Source organism: Rana temporaria, chromosome 4 (genome assembly GCF_905171775.1).
Source record: "Rana temporaria chromosome 4, aRanTem1.1, whole genome shotgun sequence".
Classification (NCBI taxonomy): domain Eukaryota; kingdom Metazoa; phylum Chordata; class Amphibia; order Anura; family Ranidae; genus Rana; species Rana temporaria.
In genome coordinates, this window is record NC_053492.1 from 366,419,778 (window position 1) to 366,437,124 (window position 17,347).

Sequence of the window (17,347 nt, forward strand, 5' to 3'; positions counted from 1 at the left end):
TCAGGGTGTTTAGTACACGCCCCACTGTGCTGCCACGCAGCTTTACTGTCTAGCAGCTGTTATTACATGTTATTAGGGTTGTCCAGATACCGATACTAGTATCGGTATCGGGACCGATACCGAGTATTTGCGGGAGTACTCGTACTCGCGCAAATGCTCCCGATACCAAAATAGAATACTTTTTTTGTATTTATCAACATGTTCTATGAAAATTCTTTGAGTTTTTTACTACTGCGTGACAAGCAAATAAAACATTTTTATTCATTTTTACTCATTTTTATTCTTTTATAATGTCTTGAGTTAGAGTTCTTCATAATTCTAAAGAAAATATCCTTAGTCTGTATTGTGGTTTGAAAACTGTCACATGACATTTAAAAAAAGTATCGGTATTCGGTATCGGCGACTACATGAAAAAAAGTATCGGTACTTGTACTCGGTCCTAAAAAAGTGGTATCGGGACAACCCTACATGTTATGTTATTATATTATTTGGTATGATCCTTACCCCTTGCTGTTCTGGCTAGTTTGGTTGTTCCCACCCTCCATTTCCTGCTCTAAACTCCATTTTGCTTTTCTTGCTGCCCATAGGAAATGGGAAGCTGATCTTCAAATATAATCTGCACGTTTTCTGCTATTTTGTTCTTTCTACTTTTCCGCTTCGTGCTGCTTGTGGTAATGGTATTGTTTCTTTTTCCATGCGAGCCTGCCAGAGTGGTCCATGTAGCAGATATGCCAATAGTGGTAGCGGTGGTTGCACTAGGTGGTTCTGTAACAACTGGGGGCTCATCTTTAATCTTCTGCTTTTCTTTCTCAAGAGCAGCTTGAAGCTCAAAGTTTTCTTTATTTTTGGCTTCAATTTCCTGTAGTTTTCTCCTCTGCTCCTCTTTCTTCTTTCGCCTATTTTCCTTCCTTTTTTCTCGTTTTGCAGCCAGTGCCAATCTTATGCTTTCTTCTCGTAGCTTTTCTAAATCAAGCTCTTCCAAGAGGATGCTAGCATTCTTGTTGGCTTCTGCTGCCTGCCTGTCTTTGGCTTGTACAATGGATTCCATACAGAGATGGCACTTCCTTAAAGCGGATCTCCACTCTAAAGTGGAGTCCCGCTGATCGGCACCCTCCCCCCCTCCGGTGTCACATTTGACACCTTTCAGGGGGGAGGGGGGTGCAGATACCTGTCTACAGACAGGTATCTGCACCCACTTCCGGCCCTACGATACGGGCAAAGGACGGGTTTTTTTTCCCCTTCCCGTCCGTCCCCCGTTGTATGCTGGGAACACTCGGCTCCCAGCACACAGCGGGAGCCAATCGGCGGGCGCAGCGCGACTCGCGCATGCGCCGTAGGGAACCGGGCAGTGAAGCCGGAGCGCTTCACTTCCTGGTTCCCTCACCGTGGATGGAGGGGGGAGCAGCAGGGTGACGAGCGATCGGCTCGTCATCTGCTGCGATCACCGCTGGACTCCAGGACAGGTAAGTGTCCTTATATTAAAAGTCAGCAGCTGCAGTATTTGTAGCTGCTGGCTTTTAATATATTTGTTTAGTGGCACATCCGCTTTAACATTTCCTTATCTGTAATGGTGGCAATATACCTCATGCACTCAGAGTCTGAGGGAAACTCTGAGGGTTACCTCTTTCACAAGGTAACGTACCACTTTAACATGACCCTTTCTGAAAGCTGCCATGAGGGGGGTAATCTTTCTATTGTCTGCTGCATCTACATCTGCTCCAGCTTGCACAAGTAGTTGAACAACATCTAAATGACCTCCGTTTGCTGCTAGCCAAAGTGGAGTGTTCCCTTTTTGTTTCATACATCAATATGAGCTCCCCTGTTAATTAGCAGCTCACAGAACTTATAGTGCCCCTTGTCTGCTGCGATGGTCAGAGCAGTATCCCTCGAAGATGGCACTGGAGGAGCATTGACATCTGCACCTTTATCAAGAAGAACTCATCCCACTTCTGCAAAACCACCGGAAGCAGCTTCCATTAAGGCTTTACATTAGCTTTTCTGTCGAGGAGGAGACTGACCACTTTGGTTCTGCCTTGGAAACAGGCCAGTGTAAGTGCTGTGTTTCGGTTTCTATCTGTGCGTTGATGTCCGAGCCTATGTACGAGCCTATGTCCAACAGCAACTTAAAGTGGAGGTTCCCCCAAAAAATTTTTTTTCGAACAATACATTGAGAAGACTGATTACACTGCGTACATACCTCGTTATCGCCGTTTCATCCCTCGGCTTCTGGGTATGGTTCTTTCGGGTCTGGGCGTTCCTAGTTGATTGACGTTCCTCCGACCGACGCATACTTGACGTCACAAATTTCCGAAAGAAGCCGAACGTCGATGCGCAGGCGCCGTATAGAGCCGACTCTATACGGCGCCTGCGCAATGACGTTCGGCTTCTGTCGTGACGCGCAGTATGCGCCGGTCGGAGGAACGTTAATCAACTAGGAACGCCCAGTCCAGCAAGAATCATACCCGGAAGCCGAGGGATGAAACGGCGATAACGAGGTATGTACGAAAAAAAAAAAAAAAAACAGCATACCCGCAGTGTAATCAGTCTTCTCAATGTATTGTTAGAATTTTTTTAGGGGGAACCTCCACTCCTCCACACCTCCCTTGCAGTATGATTCTTTCAGAAAAAAGGTGCTGAAAGCGGCACCATTATTTGCAAGGAAATTTGGCGTTTTATATTGTAGGCCTGTAATTTTTAGACAAGATTCTAATAGGCATCCCGGGTATGACATTTTTTTAAAAACAAAATTATAAATTATAATATAATAAATAATTATAAATAATTATAACAAATAATAATATAATTCTAATAAAAATTATTCAATAATGTAATCAAATCAAAATCACTGAAATTTGCTCAGTTGCAGAATTGTCGCTGTCATTATTATTTTTTTTTATGACGAATTTCCCCACAAATCGCTATCGCACAATTCTGCAAGTGATTATAATTTATTATCGCTGTTTTTTAGCTGCTCTAAAACTATTTTTGACATAAAGGGACACTTTTGGTTGCTATGGACAATCTACAGTTTGCAGGCAGAAAGAAAAGTTTTTATTATATAAAAGTACATGTAGGGCACTGGGCAGACTACTAGGGACAAGGGGGGTGTGTATTTTTTACATACAGTACTGTAATCTATAAGATTACAGTATACTGTATGTAATGTGTTTGTTTACGTTTTTGAATTTGGCGCCGATCTCCGCTCCCGTGCGTCGTAACGTCGTATGGAACGGAGATCGGCGGCACAGGAGGACACTGTGTGAATCGAGCGAGGTCCCGCTCGCTCACACAGCACGGTGACATCGCTGGATCCAGGGACAAGGTAAGTAAACAATGCCTGTGGATCCAGCGAGGCAAGCCCGAGTCTGACTCGGGGTTACCGCTCGCAGCATGAAAATCTAACCCCGAGTCAGACTCGGGAATACCGCCAGGCAGGTTAACAGCAGCAGTATGACCATTCATGGCAGCCAACATCAAAGAAGCCATTGAAAAGAATGCACAGTTGCAGTCCTTGGAGCTGGCTCATGCCGACCAACTGACTAAAGAGAAGATAGAGGAGTTGAATAAAACCCGTGAAGAACAGATCCAGAAGAAGCAAAAGATACTGGAGGAGCTTCAAAAAGTAGAACAGGAGTTGCAACTTAAGACCCAACAGCAGCTGAAAAAACAGTATCTAGAAGTGAAAGCTCAGAGAATTCAGCTTCAGCAGCAGCAACAGCAGCAGTCCTGTCAACTTCTGGGGCTGCAAGTCGGCCTTTTGTAGTGTGTTGCAGCGGTGGTTAAAGATAGAGACAGAGAGAGAGAGAGAGAGAATGTCATTTTAATTGAGCAGGCAGGCAGGCTAGTCAGTTAGAATTACAGAGTCAGTTAGAATTACAGGCCCAGATTCACAAAGGAGATACGACGGCGTATCTCCTGATACGCCGTCGTATCTCTGTTTCTATCTATGCGACTGATTCATAGAATCAGTTACGCATAGATATCCATAAGATCCGACAGGTGTAATTGTTTTACACTGTCGGATCTTAGGATGCAGTACCGCGGCCGCCGCTGGGGGGAGTTCGCGTCGTAAACCAGCGTCGGGTATGCAAATTAGGAGTTATGGCGATCCACGACGGATTTTCGTGTTCGCTACGTCGCCGCTAGTCTAGTTTCCCGTCGCAAAGTTAGTCGTCGTTTTGGGTGCCCTAACTTTAGTCAGCAAACGTATTGCTGTCTAAAATATGGCCGTCGTTCCCGCGTCGAAATTTAAAAATGAATGTCGTTTGCGTAAGCTGTCCGGGAATACGGAATTACGCTACGCGCGTCGCCGTTCGAAAAAATGACGTCACTGCGAGCAAAGCACAACGGGAATTGCGAAACGGAGCATGCGCAGTAGGTCCGGCGCGGGAGCGCGCCTAATTTAAATGGCACACGCCCATTTGAATTGGCCCACCTTGCGCCGGACGTATTTACGATACACCGCCGCAAGTTTCCAGGTAAGTGCTTTGTGGATCGGGCACTAAAACTGGAAACTTGCGGCGGTGTATCGTAAACGGGTTACGTTACACAGCCGCAAATGTATGTGAATCTGGCCCACAGTGTGTAGAGGATATATATGCATCCCAGGTGTTGTATATATATGTATACACTGTATCGTTTAGCTAGATCCGCTCTTCCTAATTTACTGACAGGCAGGCAGGTGATTGTGCTAGCTGCAGTATTCTCATGTGGTATACTGTCTGTGTCCTCTGCAGTGTGCAGCTAAAGCTATGTGGTGTTGTTTCTCATATTTACTCCTAGAAGCAGAGATCTTCTCATATTAATACTACAGGCAGGGTATATTGCTGCAAGTACTTTCACATGGTGTACTGTATGTGTCCTATGCAGTGTGCACCTAAAGCTATGTGGTGTGTGTACTGTCCGTGTCCTCTGCACATTGTGCACCTAACGTAAAGCTGGTGTTTCTCATATTTACTCCTAGAAGCAGAGATCTTCTCACATTAATACTACAGGCAGGGTATATTACTGCAAGTACTTTCACATGGTGTACTGTCTGTGTCCTCTGCAGTGTGCACCTAAAGCTACATGGTGTGTGTACTGTCTGTGTCCTCTGCACATTGTGAACCTAACGTGAAGCTGGTGTTTCTCATATTTACTCCTAGAAGCAGGGATCTTCTAATATTAATACTACAGGCAGGGTATATTGCTGCAAATACTTTCACGTGGTGTACAGGGTGGGCCATTTATATGGATACACCTTAATAAAATGGGAATGGTTGGTGATATTAACTTCCTGTTTGTGGCACATTAGTATATGTGAGGGGGGAAACTTTTCAAGATGGGTAGTGACCATGGCGGCCATTTTGAAGTCGGCCATTTTGAATTCAACTTTTGTTTTTTCAATAGAAAGAGGGTCATGTGACTTATTGGGAATTTCACAAGAAAAACAAAGGTGTGCTTGGTTTTAACGTAACTTTATTCTTTCATTAGTTATTTACAAGTTTCTCTTTGTTTACAGCCATTGACATGTCGCCGAGGTTAACACGTGCGGAGCCGATAGAAATTGTTTTGATGTCTGGTCAACGCAGTAACCGGGTCATTGCAGCAGATTTCAATGCAAGACAGCCTAGGAGACCACCCATCTCCCATGTTACAGTTAGCAAACTGCTTGCTATGTTTCGTCAAACTGGTTCAGTGTTGAATTTGCCAAAATGTGGACGCATGAAATCTGTCACTAATTAAGAAACGTCAGTGGCTGTCCTAGCTTCATTCAGCAAGAGCCCACAGCGTAGCACTCGCCGCATGTCACTGGAGAGCACATTGAACACATTTTATAAGTGGTCAGAAACGTGTAAATAACTCATGAAATAATAAAGTAACGTTAAAATTAAGCACACCATTGTTTTTCTTGTGAAATTCCCAATAAGTTTGATGTGTCACATGACCCTCTTCCTATTGAAAAAACAAAAGTTGGATTCAAAATGGCCGACTTCAAAATGGCCGCCATGGTCGCCACCCATCTTGAAAAGTTTCCCCCCTCACATATACTAATGTACCACAAACAGGAAGTTAATATCACCAACCATTCCCATTTTATTAAGGTGTATCCATATAAATGGCCCACCATGTACTGTCTGTGTCCTCTGCAGTGTGCACGTAAAGCTACATGGTGTGTGTACTGTCCGTGTCCTCTGCACATTGTGCAGCTAACGTAAAGCTGGTGTTTCTCATATTTACTCCTAGAAGCAGAGATCTTCTCATATTAATACTACAGGCAGAGTATATTGCTGCAAGTACTTTCACATGGTGTACTGTCTGTGTCCTCTGCAGTGTGCACCTAAAGCTACGTGGTGTGTGTACTGTCTTTGTCATCTGCACATTGTGCACCTAACGTAAAGCTGGTGTTAACCATATTTATTCCTAGAGGCAGGGATCTGTTCATATTAGTACTACAGGCAGGGGATATTGCTGCAAGTACTTTCACGTGGTGTACTGTCTGTGTCCTCTGCAGGCCATTAGTATGTGTGGAAGGACAACAAAGAGAGTCAGAGAGTCACGAGCCGATAAAAGATGGCAAGCAGGCTCTGCGTCTAGAGCCAACAGTGCTGGTCGTGGACACGGTGCATCCTCATCAGCACGTGGCCGTGGGACACGCTCGTCCTTTTTTCCGGCAGCTGGCCGCGTTGAGCTGCAACATGCCGAAGTCTTGGTAGAGTGGATGACCAAGCAGTCCTCATCCTCCTCATCCTCTCTCACCCAGGCTCAGGGTACTTTATCTGGCAAAGCAGCTGCCAACGCGGCCTCTTCTCTCTGCTCAATGGCATCATTCACTCCTTCCCTAGCCCCACCATGTCCTCCTGAGGAGTCCCCCGAACTGTTTGATCACAGTGTTGGGTACATGTACAGGATGTGCAGAATTTTGAAGGCTCCAATGATGGTACACAGCTAGAGGAAGGCAGTAACGTGAGCCCAGAGAGAGGGGGTGCCTAAGAAGTACAGCAATCTGGCAGTCATGTTCCCCCAGCTGCAGCATACAGACAGGTTTTCTACAGTGATGAGGAGGGAGGGGATGATGAGTTCACTGACTCAACGTGGGTGCCTGATAGGAAAGAGGAGGAGGAGAAGGAGGCACATCTCCAACGAGGCAGGATGCCCTCCAAGGGCCAGCTTAAGGGCAGCACACCGACTGCATCACAACGCAGAGCTACGCATGTGCAGGGCGCTGCTGTCTCTCAGTGTTATTCCAAAAGTTCTTTGGTGTGGCCCTTTTTTGAGACGAGTGCATCAGATCGCACCGCTGCTATTTGCAACATATGTCTCAAGCGTATCTCGCGTGGCCAAAACATCACCCGCTTGGGCACCACATGCTTGACCAGACATATGTCGACCTGCCATGCAGTTCGTTGGCAAGTGTACCTCACACCACACCAAAGAACAAAGCGGACCTCTCCTTGTTCCTCATCAGCTGGGATCTCCAACCCCTACCCTCAGTCCTCTCTGAAGCCTGCACTGGTAGGACTGAAGGTGTAGAATTAGGTGTGTCACAGCCGAGTACTTGCGGGCAATCTACTATTGGTACACCAATGGCAGATTGTACCAGGCAAATTTCCCTGCCCCAGCTGCTGCAGCGCCAAAAGAAGTTCTCTCCCAGCCATCCACATGCCCAGCGGTTGAATGCTAGCTTAGCTAAATTGCTAGCACTTCAACTGCTGCCTTTTCAGTTGGTAGATTCTGCCCCCTTCTGTGAGTTTGTGGAATGTGCGGTACCTCGGTGGCAAGTTCCCAAACGCCATTTTTTCTCATGGAAGGCGATTCCGGCTCTCTACCGGTATGTGGAAGGCAATGTGCATGCCTCGCTGGACAGGGCAGTCAGTGGTAAGGTGCATATTACCGCTGACTCATGGTCCAGCAGGCATGGACAGGGACGTTACCTATCTTTCACGGCGCATTGGGTTACTCTGCTGGCAGCTGGGAAGGACGCAGGACAAGGTACAGTAGTGTTGGAGGTTGTTCCGCCACCACGCCTCCAAAATGCTACTACTGGTTGTGACTAGGGATGAGCTTCGAGTTCGAGTCAAACTCATGTTCGACTCGAACATTGCCTTTTCGTCTGTTCGGCGAACAACGAACAATTTGGGATGTTCGCGGCAAATTCGAAAAGCCGCGGAACACCCTGTTAAAGTCTATGGGAGAAATCTAAAGTGCTAATTTTAAAAGCTAATATGCAAGTTATTGTCCTAAAACGTGTTTGGAGACCTGGGTCCTGCACCAGGGGACATGTATCAATGCAAAAAAAAGTTTTAAAAATGGCCGTTTTTTCAGGAGCAGTGAATTTAATAATGCTAAAAGTGAAACAATAAAAGTGAAATATTCCTTTAAATTTCGTACCTAGGGGGGGGTTGTAAAGTTAGCACGTGAAATATCGCATGTTTCCCGTACTTAGAGTTGTCCCTGCACAAAGTGTCATTTCTGAAAGAAAAAAAAATACATTTAAAACGGACTTGCGGCTATAATGAATTGTCGACTCTGGCAATTCAGAGAGAATTCATTCATAAAAAAAAAAAAAATAGCGTGGCGGTCCCCCCAAATTCAATTACCAGGCCCTTCAGGTCTGGAATGGATATTAAGGGGAACCCCGCCGTCAATTTAAAAAAAAACAACGTGAGGTTCCCCCCAAATTTCCATTCCAGACCCTTCAGGTCTGGTGTGGATTTTAAGGGGAACTCCACCCCAAATTTTAAAAAAAAATGGCGTGGAGTTCCCCCAAAAATCCACACCAGACCCCTTATCCGAGCACGTTAACCTGGCCGGCCGCAGAAAAGAGGGGGGGACAGAGTGCGGCCCCCCCTCTCCTGAACCGTACCAGGCCACATTCCCTCAACATGGGGAGGATGTCCCCATGTTGATGGGGACAAGGGCCTCATCCCCATAACCCTTGCCCGGTGGTTGTGGGGGTCTGCAGGCAGGGGGCTTATCAGAATCTGAAAGACCCCTTTAACAAAGGGGACCCCCAGATCCTGGCCCCCCCCCTATGTGAATTGGTAATGGGGTATATTGTACCCCTACAATTTCACGAAGGAAGTGTAAATAGTTGGAAAATACACACACACACACACACACACCGTAGAAAAAAGTCCTTTATTAATAAAAAAAAAAATAAAAAAAATCCAGTGGTGGTAATCCACTCGGTCCCCGCTCCCTGCTCCAACGTTGTCTGTATCCAGCGATGGGTGATCTCCTCTCCGGTCCAGCAATGAGAAGATCATCCGGCATCCAGATCTCCAGAGCACAGCATCGGGGGCCGCCTCTCTCTGCCGGACACAGCCCAGCGGAATGACGCGCTTGGAGCTTTGACATTTCTTATATAGGGGAGGCGGGGCCACCCGTCATGTGACCCTGCCCCCTCTGACGCAAGGGGGAAGACTGGGCTTCCCCAGTGACGTAGCAGAGGGTGCGTCAGAGGGTGCGGGGTCACGTGACGGGTGGCCCGCCTCCCCTATATAAGAAATGTCACAGCTTCACCTGCGTCAGATCACCCGTCGCTGGATACAGACAACGTTGGAGCAGGGAGCCGGACCGAGTGGATTACCACCGCTGGATTTATTTTTAATTTTTTATTAATAAAGGACTTTTTTCTATGGTGTGTGTGTGTTTTTTCCAACTATTTACATTTCCTTCGTGAAATGGTAGTGGTACATTGTACCCCATTACCAATTCACATAGGGGGGGGCAGGATCTGGGGGTCTCCTTTGTTAAAGGGGTCTTCCAGATTCTGATAAGCCCCCCGCCCGCAGACCCCCACAACCACCGGGCAAGGGTTGTGGGGATGAGGCCCTTGTCCCCATCAACATGGGAACATCCTCCCCATGTTGAGGGCATGTGGCCTGGTACGGTTCAGGAGAGGGGGGGCCGCACTCTGTCCCCCTTCTTTTCACATGCTAACTTTACACCCCCCCTAGGTACGAAATTTAAAGGAATATTTCACTTTTATTGTTTCACTTATAGCATTATTAAATTCACTGCTCCTAAAAAAAATGCAGTTTTTAAAACTTTTTTTGCATTGGTCTCAAAACACTTTTTAGGACAATAACTTGCATATTAGCCTTTAAAATGAGCACTATAGATTTTAAACGTTCGAGTCCCATAGACTTTAATAGGGTTCTAAAGTTCACACGAACGTTTGGTGTGTTCACAGGTTCTGGTGCGAACCGAACAGGGGGGTATTCGGCTCATCACTAGTTGTGACACACCTCTCTCCTCCACCCCCTCCTCTTCTTCCTCTGTGGCCTCTTCCTGTGCTGATGTGTCCTCGGAAACCAGCGGTGCTCCGTAGGCGTTCAAGGGGCTACGCAGGTACGCAGGCAAAGAGATACAATGCAGTGATTGAGCTGGTGTGCTTGGGGGACAGGAGCCACACTGGGCCAGAGGTTCTGTCAGCTCTGCAGGGGCAGGCTCAGAGGTGATTGACGCCACACCAGCTTAAGCCAGGAATGGTGGTTTGCGACAATGGCACCAACCTCCTCCCCGCCCTGCGACAGGGACAACTGACCCATGTGCCCTGTTTTGCTCATGTCCTTAACTTGGTGGTACAGTGGTTCTTGGGCAGGTGCCCGGGCTTACAGGATGTCCTGAAGCAGGCCAGGAAAGTCTGTGTGCATTTCCGACGGTCATATAATGCCAGTCCTCGGCTGGCAGACCTCCAAAAGGAATACAACCTGCCCAAGAACCGCCTAATCTGTGACATGCCCACCAGGTGTAACTCTACGTTGGCCATGCTACAGCAGCTGCACACGCAGCAGAGGGCCATCAATGAGTATCTGTGCCTATATGGCAGCAGGACAGGGTCAGGGAGCTTGTTTTTTCCCCCACGCCAGTGGGCCATGATCAGGGATGCATGCACTGTCCTGTCACCATTTGAGGCGGCCACAAGGATGGTGAGCAGTGACAGTGCATGCATCAGTGACACTGTCCCTGTTATTCACCTGTTGGAGCACACGCTGCATGGAATAATGGACAGGGCCCTTGAGGCAGAACAGAGGGAGGAAGAGGAGGACTTCCTTACCTCTCAAGGTCCCCTTTATCCAGACAGTGTTCCTGCTTGCCTGCCTATCACACAGGAAGAGGACGAGGAGGAGGATTGTGTCAGCATGGAGGTGGAGCCTAGCACTCAGCATCAGCAGCAGTCTTCAAGGGATCAATTACAGTCCCAAGAAACCCATGGACTTGTACGTGACTGGGACAAGGTGGCTGTGGATCATGTCATCCTCAGTGACCCAGAGGACTCCGCACTGAATGCCTCAGCAAACCTACGTTGTATGGCCTCCCTGATCCTGCAAAGCCTGCAGAAGGATCCTTGTATTCGTGCTATCAAGGAGAGGGAGCATTACTGGCTGGCAACCCTCCTTGATCCACGTTCCAAGAGTAAGGTTACGGACCTTATCTTGCCGGCACAGAGGGAGCAGAAGATGAAACATCTTCAGGAGGCCTTGCAGAAAGGTCTGTGCAACACGTTCCCAGATACTGGGAGGTACAAAATCCTGGTCCTGGACAACGTGTTGCTGAGGCTTCGGTCAGTCACAGAAGGAGCGGCGGAGAAGGTGGCCGTCTGACCGATGCATTCAGACCGATGCATTTTTAGTTCGCAGCCCCAAGGTATGACCGCTTCCAGCAACGATCGCCAGCATCTGTTTTACATGGTGCGGGAATACCTAGGGGCAAGATCAGACTTGGACACCTTTACCAACGAAAATCCTCTGGCTTACTGGGTCTTGAGGATGGATCACTGGCCAGAGCTTGCACAGTACGCAATTGAGCTACTGGCTTGTCCTGCATCCAGTGTTCTTTCAGAACGCACATTCAGTGCTGCTGGAGGCTTTGTAACCGATCACAGGGTGCACCTCTCCACTGACTCGACTTTTTGAAATGTCAGATCCCTTCAAGACTGCCTATGCTGATGCTGAGTGACTATCCTGTTATGCTGAGTGACTATCCTTTTCCTCCTCAATGATCATGCTGATAGCTTGTAAAAAACATTTTTGGTTCTCGGCACCGCTAAGGCCCAATTTTTCTGCCCCTGTTTAACAGGGGCGTGTAATTACAATTTTTAATGCAATCCTTTGCAGCGTGCTCATTCATGCGCTCCAACTAGAGTATCTGTGAGGGGTTGCAGTGTTGTGGCACCAGCACCAGTGCCTAAGGCCCAATTTTTCTGCCCCTGTATAACAGGGGCGTGTAATTACAATTTTTAATGCAATACTTTGCAGCAGGCTCATTCCTGCGCTCCAACTAGAGTATCTGTGAGGGGTTGCAGTGTTGTGGCACCAGCACCACCACCACCACCAACAAAGGCCCAATTTTCCTGCCCCTGTTCAACAGGGGCATGTTATTAAAATTCTTGATCTAATATTTCACAGCAGGGCCCATTCCTGCTCCCACCAAGAGTAACTGTGAGGGCTTACAGTGTTGTGGCACCAGCGCCAGCACCAAAGGCCCAATTTTTCGACCACTGTTTAACAATGGTATGTAATTACAATTCTTGATATAATAGAAAAGAGAAACAAGTGCGGGACTTTAAATGAAGCATGTGCGGGAAACTGTTTACAATAAATGGGGGGAATGAATCAAAGATAATAAATCTGGAATAGGTTTAAATATTTTATTACTTTCACATAATGCACCGTCCATGACTATATTGCACTATTGAAGAAATAGATAAACATATATGTTTCACAGATTAGTTGGGGGACAAGGTACGTGGGCAGTGACCCAAATATATAAATGCAATGAGTACAGCGAGCTGTACTATATTATTGAGACATAAAATAGATATCACATATTAAAATGGAAATTACATCGCATGACACTGCAGTGATAATACATTAATGCATGAGGTATAGAGCTCTACGCGTTTCGCGACTGTTGGTCGCTCATCAGGAGCAGGCATGCATTACATTGGTTATCTGGAACGACATAAGCACATAGCTGGTTAAACGGGGCATCCAACATTTGTGGGGGCTGAGGACTCATCAAAAAGCCCCAGATGGTACTCACCAGGTTGCCGATTGCCGCTGGCACTAGAGTGAAGCTCCGGATGGACCCCAGGATTGGGGTGGTCACTGCCCGGGACTAAGGCTGGAGAATGAGGGGTGCAGGGCCCGTCAGGAGAGCGCACCCAGGTGGCACAGGCATGAGGCATGGTGTATTGAATGCACTGTGGTCGGTAAGGAATGATGGCTGTATTGGAAATAAAAGAATGTATTATGTTTGAATGGGATATGGAGATATGATGAAAAGGAAAAGGGGGGAAGGGGGGAGGAAAACAAGCAAAGGAGAAGGAAAAAAGAAAAAAGAAAAGGAAAGAGAGAAAAAAAGGAGAAAAAACAGGGATGGGGAAGAAAGACAAAGAGAAATGGGAATATAAAGATAGTAAAGTGAGGTGAAGGTACTGGGTGTGGTGAGGTATAGGAGAGAGGAAGAGGATCACCTGTGAGTTCCGAGTGTGCTGTATGGAGTGATGACATGTGAAGAGCCAAATGCCTGTACCTGCCATAGGTTACACCCTCTTATAGGGACCACCCCCCACAATTCTTGATATAATAGTTCACACAGCAGGGCATTCCAGCGCCCACCAAGATTAACTGTGAGGGCTTACAGTGTTGTGGCAACACCAACACTTAGGGCCCAAATTTTTGCAGAGTATATACTTTCAAACATCCAACTTACAAACGACTCCTACTTGCAAACAGAAGGAAAAAAAGGAAGTGAGAGGAAATCTACCCCTAGGAAGGGAAATGCTCTTCTGTAAGAGGTGTCTCCTGTCCACTGATGCTTTATCACCAATCCTTGTTTCACAAAAAAAAAACATTTTCAAAAAATCATTTGTCATTGGGATAGAAAGTGAATTGCAATCTTCTGAACAGATGCACACAGACAGCAAAACAAATGTTACAGGGGTGATAACCCTTCTCTATGTTTTCAGAAAAGCTTAAAATAGATTTTATGGCTGGAGCTACACTTTAAAGAAGTACCAGTTCAAAATTACAAACAGATTCTACTTAACAACAAACCTACAGTCCCTGTCTTGTTTGCACCGCCTGTATACTGCTGTTCAAAGTATATAGGGCCAAAGGGGCTGGTAATGACCTGGGGGGAGGGGGGCGGGGAAACCCATGCTATTTTTCTCAATGATTTTCATCCATATTGCAGGGACCAGACATTACATTGAAGCCGCAAGCATTTTTAAATTACTTTTTTCTTATAGTAATTTCATTTTGTGCAGGAACAGTTATAAACACGTGCCACTTCACAGACATACTATAGACACCCAGCAGGTACGATATTTAAAGGAATTTTTCCATTTTTTTTCACTTTAACCACTTAAGACCCGGACCAAAATGCAGCTAAAGGACCTTGCCCCTTTTTGCGATTCGGCACTGCGTCATTTTAACTGACAATTGCGCGGTCGTGCGACGTGGCTCCCAAACAATATTGGCGTCCTTTTTCCCCCACAAATAGAGCTTTCTTTTGGTGGTATTTGATCACCTCTGCGGTTTTTATTTTTTGCGCTATAAACAAAAATAGAGCGACAATTTTGAAAAAAAATGCAATATTTTTTGCTATAATAAATATCCCCCAAAAATATATAAAAAAAAATGTTTTCCTCAGTTTAGGCCGATACATATTCTTCTACCTATTTTTGCTAAAAAAAATGGCAAAAAGCGTTTATCAGTTGTTTTGCGCAAAATGTATAGCGTTTACAAAATAGGGGATAGTTTTATTGCATTTTTATAAAAAAATAATTTTTTACTACTAATGGCGGCGATCAGCGATTTTTTACGTGACTGTGACATTATGGCGGACACTTCGGCCAATGTTGACACATTTTTGGGACCATTGTAATTTTCACAGCAAAAAATGCATTTCAAATGCATTGTTTATTGTGAAAATGACAATTGCAGTTTGGGAGTTAACCACAAGGGGGCGCTGTTGGGGTTATGTGTTTCCTGAAGTGTGTTTACAACTGTAGGGGGTGTGACTGTAGGTGTGACATTATCGATTGTGTCCCCCTATAAAAGGGATGACACGATCGATGCTGCCGCCACAGTGAAGAACGGGGAAGCCGTGTTTACACACGGCTCTCTCCGTACTTCAGCTTCGGGGACCGATCGCGGGACTCCAGCGGCGATCGGGTCCGCGGGTCCCGGTCACAAAGCTTCGGACCGGGTCGCAGGAGCGCAGGCGCGCGCCCGCGACCCACGGCTGGGTTCTAGTACAGGACGTACCTGTGCGTACATGTGCCCAGCCGTGCCATTCTGCCGACGTATATGTGCAGGAGGCGGTCCTTAAGTGGTTAAGCATCATTAAAATCACTGCTCCAGAAAAAACAACCATTTTTAAAACTTTTTTTGTACATTAATTCATGTTCCCTTGGGCAAGACCCGGGTTCTCAAACCCGTTTTATGACAATAACATGCATATTAGGCTTTAAAATTAGCACTTTTTAATTCGAACAATCGAGTCCCATAGACTTCAATGGGGTTCTAAATGTTCGCGCGAACCAGGTTCTGGTGCGAACCAAACAGGGGGGTGTTCGGCTCATCCCTATTATGCACCACCAGAAATCTCTCATGTATCAGTGGGAATTTGTAAGGTACATATATTATCAGACAGCATATCCTCATGACTGATGTGACTTACAATGTGGAACATTATTTTTTGTTTGTTTGGTGTATTTTCTTTCAAATACAAGGACTTTTGTCCAGTGTTTGTGTGTGTTTTTCAATTTAACTCCTTCTGTGAAAGAGCTAGAAGGGGTGCTTGTGTGCTTTGTACTACTTTTTTTTTTGGGGGGGGGGGTGTTGCACAGGTCTATTGGATCCCTCTTTCCAAAGTGTGACCTCTACAGTCTGCAAATTCTTCTTCACATCCCTTTTCTTGGACAGAATGTCATGATGAGTCCCTTCAACATGGTGATAAGTGTGCCATATGGGGTAGATGCCTTTGGTGTCCAAAGTAACCCCCAAAGTTCACAGCAAAGGCTTTGCTCCATCTTATTAACCATCCAGCCCACTTGAGCAAGTGTGTGGTTGGAAAAAAGTAGTACCACAGTTGTTTTATGTCCCTTTAATCAGACTGCATTGTACTTCTTGGTAATAGCGGGCCAGATCCTCAAAAGAGATACTCCGACTTAAGTGCTGTTCAGTCTGTGTGTAACTTTGGAAACGATCCTCAAAAGGCTTTTTCCAAAGTTACACAGAAGATCCGGCATGTGTAATTGATTTACACTGCCTAATTTTAGGATGCAGTACCGCATCCGCCGCTGGGGGCATTTTGAGTCGAAATGCCGTTGCTAGTATGCAAATTAGCACTTAAGGCGATCCACAAAGCTTTCTAGCTTCTTTTTTGCGCCGTAAGTGTTATTTTGCAAGTGTAAAATTAGGGCTCGTTTTACAAAGTGTAAAGTTAGTCACACCTTGTAAAGGCCCATTGCAGCGACGGCATTTGGTATGCTTTCCCGAGGGAGAACTCCACGTCAATTTGTAAAAAACAAAACCGGCATGGGTTCCCCCCCAGGAGCATACCAGGCCCTTAGGTCTGGTATGGGTTGTAAGGGGACCCCCCCTACGCCGAAAAATTGACGTAGGGGGTCCCCCTACAATCCATACCAGACCCGTATCCAAAGCACGCTACCCGGCCGGCCAGGAAGGGAGTGGGGACGAGCGAGCGCCCCCCCCCCTCCTGAGCCGTGCCAGGCCGCGTGCCCTCAACATGGGGGGGTTGGGTGCTCTGGGGCAGGGGGGCGCACTGCGGGCCCCCCCACCTCAGAGCACCCTGTCCCCATGTTGATGAGGACAGGACCTCTTCCCGACAACCCTTGCCATTGGTTGTCGGGGTCTGCGGGCGGAGGCTTATCGGAATCTGGGAGTCCCCTTTAATAAGGGGGCCCCCAGATACCGGCCCCCCACCCTAAGTGAATGGATATGGGGTACATCGTACCCCTATCCATTCACCTGGAGGCAAAAAGTAAAAGTTAATAAACACACAACACAAGGCTTTTTAAAATAGTTTATTATTCTGCTCCGGACGCCCCCCCTGTCTTCGTTATTAGCTCAATTACCAGGGGGGGCTTCTTCTTCCGCTCTCCGGGGGTCTTCTTCCACTCTCCGGGGGTCTTCCGCTCTCCGGGGGGGCTTCTCCGGACTCCGGGGGGGCTTCTCCGGACTCCGGGGGGCTTCTTCCATCTTCTCCCCTCTTCCGCTCTTGACTCGGCGAACCCCGGTTCTTCTGCAGCTCTCCGGTGCCATCTTCTTCAGCGCTGGCTGCCTGCTATGTTTGTGTGTTAGCTCGATTTCAAACAGGCAGCCGG

At 46.9% G+C, this 17,347-nt stretch overlaps 1 protein-coding gene and 1 long non-coding RNA gene across 2 annotated transcripts; both read right to left on the reverse strand.

Annotated features, from left to right (window-relative positions):
* Positions 1-553: 553 nt before the first annotated feature.
* LOC120935754 (ankyrin repeat domain-containing protein 17-like) lies at positions 554-2,041 on the reverse strand. Its single transcript, XM_040347814.1, has 2 exons — positions 1,547-2,041; positions 554-1,064 (listed from the first exon to the last, which is right to left on the reverse strand). The coding sequence occupies exons 1-2, from the start codon at positions 1,585-1,587 to the stop codon at positions 554-556; spliced, it is 552 nt and encodes a 183-aa protein (XP_040203748.1). The 5' UTR covers positions 1,588-2,041.
* A 10,588-nt stretch (positions 2,042-12,629) lies between these two features.
* On the reverse strand, positions 12,630-13,510 carry LOC120935427. The gene is made up of 3 exons (XR_005748477.1): positions 13,466-13,510; positions 13,033-13,215; positions 12,630-12,941 (listed from the first exon to the last, which is right to left on the reverse strand). It is a non-coding gene; the product is annotated as an uncharacterized LOC120935427 (long non-coding RNA).
* Positions 13,511-17,347: the final 3,837 nt, after the last annotated feature.

Bases quoted from the DNA above. Each gene is read 5' to 3' on its own strand.
- LOC120935754 (XM_040347814.1), bottom strand. From the start codon at position 1,587: ATGAGGTATATTGCCACCATTACAGATAAGGAAATGTTAAA. The intron at 1,065-1,546 runs GCGGATGTGCCA...ATCCGCTTTAAG, and splicing joins ACAGATAAGGAAATGTTAAA to GAAGTGCCATCTCTGTATGG.